This window comes from Otolemur garnettii, unplaced genomic scaffold (assembly GCF_000181295.1).
Source record: "Otolemur garnettii isolate 467f Iridium unplaced genomic scaffold, OtoGar3 scaffold00013, whole genome shotgun sequence".
Classification (NCBI taxonomy): Eukaryota; Metazoa; Chordata; class Mammalia; order Primates; family Galagidae; genus Otolemur; species Otolemur garnettii.
The window spans coordinates 515,162-523,620 of NW_003852408.1; the positions used below are offsets into that span (position 1 = coordinate 515,162).

The 8,459-nt window shown below is 45.3% G+C and overlaps 1 protein-coding gene across 2 annotated transcripts in view; it reads right to left on the reverse strand.

Annotated features, from left to right (window-relative positions):
• The window catches only part of ATG16L1 (autophagy related 16 like 1), a 41,320-nt gene that overhangs the window by 24,773 nt on the left and 8,088 nt on the right, over positions 1–8,459 (reverse strand). For both annotated transcript variants that reach the window (XM_003784850.3, XM_003784849.1), the window contains exons 3-5: positions 6,896–7,001; positions 5,968–6,041; positions 4,907–5,158 (exon numbers count right to left, since the gene is read on the reverse strand). In XM_003784850.3, coding sequence (XP_003784898.1) covers positions 4,907–5,158; positions 5,968–6,041; positions 6,896–7,001 — 432 coding nt within the window. The remainder of the gene's footprint in view (positions 1–4,906; positions 5,159–5,967; positions 6,042–6,895; positions 7,002–8,459) is intronic.

The window sequence follows — 8,459 nt, forward strand, 5'->3', positions numbered from 1 at the left end:
CTGGGCCTGCCAAACGACAACTACAACCAAAAATAGCCAGGCACCTGTAGTCCCAGCTCCTTGGGAAGCTGAGGCAAGAGAATCGCTTAAGCTCAAGAGTTTGAGGTTGCTGTGAGCTGTGACACCATGGCACTCTACTGAGGGCAACACAATGAGACTCTAAAAAAAAAAAAAGAAAGAAAAGAAAAGAAAAGAAAAAAGTAAGGCTCCCCATCATGAAGGGTTTCTGAGTAGAGCCTATAGGAGAGACCCTGTGCTTAGAGAAAGCAGTGAATTAACAAGGGAGAGCTGCTGGCTGGGACCCAGGGCCTACTAGGGTAGGTTTACTGGGGTAAGTCATGGCTGTGACTTAGTTTTCCATAGCAAAACAGTCATACACATGTAAACAGGTTCCCTTCCGCCTGGGACCAGAAGTGTTTCAGATTATGAAATATCCACATTATTTTTACTAGTTGAGTAAACCAAATCTGAGAATCTAAAATGTTCCACTGAGCATTGGAACACTTGAGCATCTTGTCAAAATGTTCAAAAAGTTTAAGATTTTAGAACATTTCAGATTTTCAGACTCTGCTTGCTCAACTTGTACTAACATACTCACAGCAAGAATTGTAACAGTGAGGATTCATCAAGAACTTCCTTGTACCTGGTACCAGTTATAGTTTTAATAGATTTTTTTAGCTCATTTAATCTTTTTAACAACCTCCTACATACTAGTATTCCCATTTTACAGATGAGGAAACTGAGGTACATTGAGACTCTTAAACTATCAAAGTTATATAACTTCAATTTATTAAAGCTAGACATAGAAGTCTCGAGAAAATTTTAATGTGGTCAAGTCTCATCCACTCTTCTTAGAATCATTTTTCTCCTCTTCTTAAGTACTAAATTTAAGAACTCCCTGATTTTTAACCTTGGTCTCATTCTTTCTTTCTTGCCAATTTCACCTCTAACTAAGGCTACACCCTGTATGTGGAGGACCTCCAATTTAGAACTCTGGTACTGCTAGTGATTCCTATCAAGAATTCTGCTGGAATTTCTTTTAAGCTTCCACAACACTGGTAATGCTCAAACTGAGGAAAAGTCCTCTGGTTGGCTTATCAGATTCCAGGGAAGGGATGAGAGGGCAACTTGAACAAGTCCATTACATACCTGATTTTCTATCTAGAAAGTGAAAAATAAGTTTTACCGGACAAATTATGAAAAATGCAATTTGCCCACCTTTTCTTAGGTAGAAGAGACTGTCTCTGAGCTATGAGAGAAAACCAAAATCTCAGTGTGGGGTGTGTCACTACGGAAAAGTCACCTGCCAGTAGACTGTATGCAATCTACGCCTTTCTCTAACTTCAGGTCCCAGTTCTGCAAGGTAAAGAACCTGACCTAGGGTCACAGGGAAAAGGGAGCGCCTGCCTATAGCCAGGTCCTATCAGCGTAGTGGAAAGTGCAACTACTCCCTGACAGCAACTCAGGCAGCCGCTGTGCCTCACTGTGGGGACACACCTCAGCCTGGCGAGGGAGGCAGGAGACCAAGCTTCAAAACATGCTACCATCATGACCGAGGGAAACAGATGCTGCTAGAAGTATGAAGAAACATGTAAGCTAGAGGACTGCCAGGAAGTGGGTGATAATGACAACCTTCCAGGAGAACTATCTTTCTTTTGAAGACCATATCAGTACATGAAGGGGAGGAAGTACCTGAGCAGAATAATGAAAAGACTCCCCAGGTCTCATGTCCAAATCCCACGAGGACACTGCCAAGTGCTTATTCCCAGAAAAACATTTCAAAGGCAGCTATCTGATGTGTGCCCCATACCATTTCATGAGAAAATTTGCATTACCCTCCCTGCCTGTCGTGTCACCCAGAGGCTCTTCCCTGGTTCCACCACCCACCTCTCCAGCTTCTCCTTCCTACTACTGTGAACACATGGCCAAGAGGCAGCCAGCTAACCCCAGGTCCCCTCACACTGCCAAAGAACTCCATGGCATGCAGAAAGCACAGCTCAACTTTTTTTTTCTTTTTTGAGACAAAGTCTCACTTTGTTGCCCTTGGTAGAGTACAGTGGCATCATAGCTCACAGCAACCTCAAACTCTTGGACTCAAGTGAGTCTCTTGCCTCACCCTCTCAAGTAGCTGGGACTACAGGCACCCGCCACAACGCCCAGCTATTTTTAGAGATAAGGTCTTGCTCCGGCTCAGGCTGGAACTCCTGAGCTCAGGCAATCCACCTGCCTAGGACTCCCAGAATGCTAGGATTACAGGCATGAGCCACTGCACCTGCCTAGCTCATCTTTTCTTAATACAAACTTTAAAAATTAGAAAACAGAGGAAAGAATAAAACATGAAGACAAAAACCACAATCTCAACACCCTAAAATAAACACCATTAATAGTACATATAATTCCTTCTAGTCATTTAAAAAAAATGCATACAAAATGGCAATCATGTTTTATGAATATTTTATATTTCTATTTTCTGTTATATTATTTTTAGGCATTTTTTTCTGTTTTAAAATACATAATTTTAGGCCAGGCACAGTGGCTTATGCCTATAATCCTAGCACTCTGGAAGGCTGAGGTGGGTAGATTGCTTGAGCTCAGGAGTTCAAGACCAGCCTGAGCAAGAGCAGGACCTGGTCCCTAAAAAAATAGCCAGGTGTTGTGTTGGGTGCCTGTAGTCCCAGCTACTTGGGAGGCTAAGACAAGAGAAGCACTTGAGCCCAAGAGTTTGAGGTTGCTTTTAGCTATGATTCCACGGCACTCTACCCAGGGTGACAAAGTGAGACTGTCTCAAAAAAAGGCTGAGCGTCTGTAGCTCCGCTGCTAGGGTGCGAGCCATGTATACCAGAGCTGACAGGTTCAATCCCAGCCTGGGCCTACCAAACAACAATGACACTACAACCAAAAAAATAGCTGGGCGTTGTGGCAGGCACCTATAGTCCCAGCTGCTTGGGAGGCTGAGGCAAGAGAATCACTTAGGTCCAAGACTTTTGAGGTTGCTGTGAGCTTTGACACCATGGCACTCTACCAGGGCTGACATAGTGAGACTGTCTTTAAAAAAAAAAAAGTATATATGTATATACACACACATATAATTTTAAATGTTTTTATAAATTCCAATAGGAATACATCACAAATCAATTATTCCACAAGGAATGTACTACCAGTTTTTTCACTACTATAAATACACAAAATATTTATCAACAAGTCCCCACACTTCCTTAGGATAAAGGTGAACAAGCAGGAACACTTTCTGTCTTGTGAGGAGGCAGTTCAAATGTGCTTCCCATCAGCCACAGGCCGGGGAGTCTGTGCATCCACTCCAGACACCCTGTCGGCCACACTCTGACCATATCAATCTCTGCCTTTTGAGCTCCCTAGGCTTCTTGTCCAGTCTTTTCTTTGCTGACTCTGTATTAAGGATATTTATCTTAAAAGTGCATTTCCTAGTTTAGTTGCAATGTTCTTTGATGTCAGGAAATCTAAACAATTTACAGAATCCTCTCTTTATTCTCATTACTTTTATGTTTAGAAAGGCCTCCAAGACTCCTGTAGAATAAGCACTCACATCTCACACGCTACCCTCCTACTGTTGGGGTTGGGTTGTGCAGATTCGGAGTCTCTGATTACCTGGGGGCGGGAGCCAGTGCTCATCAAGACTCTGACTCTTTCCTACTGTCACTTATTCACTGCTTTCAATCAACTGCAATATTCTCTCCAAATTCAAAACTAGTGATGTGGGGATTAAAAAAAATATGTTCTAATCTTTGTAGAACTTTTGTTAAGTTTTCAGTTGATCTTCTTAGAGTTTCTAGGAGGACAATCACCCTCTTCTTTTCAATGCTGCACTTGAGATCCAGTCCCATACCTCAGTTGTTTGGTCAGGACATTCAGACAGAGACCTCTGAGAACACTGACAGAATGCACCTTTCCTCCTTTTCTTACTGGTTGTTTTTAAGGGCAGTGTATGTGAAATGCTGGACCAGCCCACCCTGACCACAGATCTATTGGACTCTCTGGAAAAGCTTTTAACATGGACATTTTCTGGGACAGAGACAGAGGTTCCTGATGTCCAGGATAGAAGGCTTCCTGTTAAGAACACTAGTGCCTGTTGATCAGAGACAGGTGCCATTCACTCATTCATTTTTTGAGACAGAGTCTCACTCTGTCACCCTGGATAAAGTGTTGTGGTATACCATAGTTCACAGCAACCTCAAACTCTTGGGCTCAAGAGTTCCTTTTGCCTCAGCATCCTAAGTAGCTGAGACTACAGGCACCCACCACACCACCTGGCTAGTTTTCTATTTTTAGTAGAGACAAGGTCTTCTCATTCTTGCTCAGGCTAGTCTAGAACTCCTGAGCTCAAGCAATCCACCTGTCTTGTCCTCCCAGAGTGCTAGAAGGCATGAGCCACTTTGATCAGCCAGAGATAGGTATTTTATTTAAAGTTCTTGTAATAATTTAAGATTTTCTATCAGAATTAACCAGAATGGTCCTTTGGGATGTACTAAAATGATCATGTATTATCTTACCTAAAGTGATGTATTTATTTGAGTACATGGGTCTGAATAGCTTCCTAAATTTGGTGGCAAAGATTCTAGTCTTTCTCTAATTCTGGCTTAATTTATATTGTCAGGAATTTGCTTTTCCTCTCAAAATAATGAACAAATTCCCTGGCAAGAGTATGGGCCCATGCCCTTCTGGGAGCTATTCTTTTATCTACAAAGCATCCTTATAAATGCAAACTTCTTTTATATCCACTACCAATATTTCTAATTTTGTTAGTGGTTTATATTTTTCTTGCCCTCTCACCCTGAAGTTAGAACTACTAGAACTGTTTCTTTCTTTTCAAAGAACTGGGATCTACTTTACTGAAAATGGAAACCAACCACTAACTAGACTGATGCCCCACCTGGAGTCCTTTTCGTTCTCTGCGTTCAGACGATTGGCTTCCTGGGCTTTCTCGGCCATCCACCTGGTGACCAGCTCCTGGTTCTCTTCAGTTGTTTTCCTCAGTTTCTCCTCCAAGGCAGTGAAAGTGATCTGCAGGGCATCATACTCATCCTTCAGGGTCTGGTTGGCTCTTTCAAGGTCCTGAAGCTTACTGCGCAGTTCCAGGCACTCTGTCTCCAGGTCGGAAATAGTCTGCAAACATTCTGCAATTCTGAAAGCATGACATTAAAGGAAGAATAGTACTTGCCAGAGTCCCGCCACCAGAGCCACCTGGCTGAATGCTCCAACTCAGGGGTCATCACACCAGGCCCCATGTGAAACCAACACTTCATGTTCACTGTATCTCTTAGCCAGGCCCAGCCCGATAGTTCAGAGAAAAGTCCTAAAGGGGAAATTCATCCTACAAATGACTAGTAAAAGCATCATTTGGAATTTAAAGGAAGAGGGCATTTTGGATGCTTAGATAGAAAGGTACAAGGGCCTTATCAGGAGCCTATGTGTTTCTTCCCCAGCTCTGACCATCCCTGACAAGCATTCCACCTTTCTAACCCTCTAGATCCCTCCCCACATACCAAGGAAATTCAAGAGCCTCTCCAGCCTCAAGGCTGGAGATCCCATTTATCTCATGTGCCAGGTCTGCCAACAACAGTTTTGCTCACAAACTCATTCTCCTGCTCCCAAGGGCCACATACTCAGCTCTCCTGGCCCTAACCCCATGAGAGGATGACTCCAGCCACCACACACAGCAGCCATAGGAGAACCAGGGGTGCCTCTGGAACACCTGTAAGGGGCAAGGTTACTTTCCTAGGCAGATGCTGGAAGACCCAGGCCCTGAGGAGAGTGGTCCTTGCCGCCTTCTTAGACCTAGTAGAAAAGCATCCCAGAGTGTGCATGCATTGAAACAAAACTTGTTGAATGCACTGTGGCCACTGTCCACTACTGACCCCACTCATAAGGGTACAGCAAAATAGGACATGTGACCCAATGACCAGGCCCCAAGGATGCGTAGCCTCTACTCACTTTGCTTCATTCATCTGCATCTCCCTGTCTTTCTGCTGCATTTGGTTTTTCAGGTCAATCACCAACTGAGCTAACTGGAAAATAAAGAAGAACAAAGAGATTTTAGGCCCTTACTTGGAAACTACATACTGGGTGACTAATTCCTTTTTTTTTTTGGAGACAGAGTCTTACTTTGTCACCCTGGGTAGAAGGCTGTGGGATTACAGCTCATAGCATCAAACTCTTGAGCTCAAGCAATTCTCTTGCCTCAGTCTCCCAAGTGCTTGAGCTCAAGCAATTCTCTTGCCTCAGCCTCCCAAGTAGCTGGGACTACAGGTGTCCGCTACAACGCCCGGCTATTTTTTTTAGAGAAGAGGTCTTGTTTGTTGCTCAGGCTAGTCTCAAATTCCTAAGCTCAGGCAATCCACCTGCCTCAGCCTGCCAGAGAGCTAGGATTATAGGCATAAACAAGCTGGGTGCCAGGGAGTAGAAGGGCCTCTGAGAACACATATGGGAAATATCCCTGCTGCTCCCTGGTGAAGCATGGCTTGGACAAAAGGCAAGTGTTCTGTGTGACCACCTGGGGCTCACTGAGGACAAGTGCCTACCCCCTAACCTGCTGCCTTTTCAAAGACTTACTTCTGCTGAAGAAACTATCACCCCAGCTGAACTGATGAGCAACAGTATTTTCCCATCTGGAGCTTTGCCAGACCACCACCCAGGGTCAGCACAGCCTAGGACTTGCTTCTTCCTAGTGAAGGTTTCTGAAATTTCAGGGCTCACACTCAAAAACAGAGTGGCATTTTCACTTTTCCCTACCCTTTCATTCTTGTGACACATTTGGCCAAGTAAGACTGCTGCCAATTCTAGGGGTAAGTGAACTATACTCCCATCTCTCCCCATGGGGCCCTCACAAGGAACAGAGGACAGATGAGAACGGCTGGTTTACCTCTCCACGTTTCTTGTGTAATTCAGTCAGTTCTTCTTGGTGTTTAATCCTCAGCTGGGCCATTTCTTGTAGCTGACTATCATTCCATGTGCCATCATGTCCAGGACTAAATTCCCAAACCAAACAGATAAAACATGGGGAAAAAAAGGGGGGGGGTTGGAGTGGGGAGGGGAGAACTCAGGCTCCAAACCTCTCCAATGGCAATAGAACAGTAACTTGAGAATTTCAAACCCATCTGTGTTCACATAGCCAATAAACCATTTTGGTGTTTCTAGTAGTTGTTCTGAGCCACTACACGTGGGAAGTAGAAGACATTAAGATACATGGTAAAGCACAGTAGCTACCACCACCAGTCATGTCCAGAACAAAGGATGGAAGGTTCCCAAATGGGGTGCAGGTGATGCAGACAGAAGCGAAGAAGGCTCACTCACTCGGCCACTATCTATCTGCCTGTAAGTACCCGGCACTGTTCTCAGTGCTGACAGAAGGCAGTGAATGCACAGGTCTGCTCTCACACCAGACATCAGCCAAGACCAGATGGACAATAAACCAGGAAATATGTGAAGTTAGGAGTCATATGTGGTGAAAACGCAAGCAGGTGCAGGAACAGAGACGGGGCCCTGGTTTTTCTAGGGTAACCGAGAAGGTCTGCGAGGGGACATATGACTGGCAACTGGGAAGAAATGAGGGTCATATGGACCCTTTGGGAAAGGGCCGCTGGAGCAGAAGGGGGAGCAGGTAGGAGGGTGCAGGGACCCTGGAGGTACATGGCTGGTGTATTGGAGAGAAGGTGATTGCAGTCCAGGTGCAGGGGACAGAGCCAGTGTGATCAAGAAGAAGGTGGGGAGATCACATAGCCTTGTGGGCCCCTCTGAGCTACAGTGTTTGCTAGGTGTGAACAGAACCTGCTGGAGAGTTCTGAGCAGCAGAATGACTTAGGGGTTAAATGATTACTCTGGTTGCTGGGTGAAAAGCAGACTGTAGGGAGGCAAGGGCAGAAATGAGGGCCAGTGGGCAGGCTACCAAGCAGTACAGACGTACGGTAAACATCAGATGGTAGAGCCTAGCCCCAGGTGGGAGAAGGGAAAAGGCGAGACGGGGTCAGATTCTAGACCCACTCTGAGGAGAACACCTGCAGAACTTGCCTTTGCATTAACTCTGGGGAGCACAGACAGGAGCCAAGGATGACTCAAGGCCTTTGGCCTAAGCATCAATGGTCCCAGGGAGGTGTCACTTACTGAGATGGGCAAGCTATGTGAGGAACAGGTTTGGGGAGAGGCCTAAAGAGTTCAGTTATGGACTCTCAAGTACATCTGTCAGGCAGAAACTGGATATTAAGAGTCTAAACTTCAGGCAGTGCCTGGATCTCAGCAGGTAGGGCACCGGCCACATACACTGAGGCTGGAGGGTTTGAACCTGGCTGCAGGCCAGCTAAAACAATGACAACAAAAAAACAGCCAGGTGTTGTGGCAGGCACCTATAGTCCCAGCTACTTGGGAGGCTGAGGCAAGAGAATCACTTAAGGCCAAGAGTTTGAGGTTGCTGTGAGCTGTGATGCTACGGC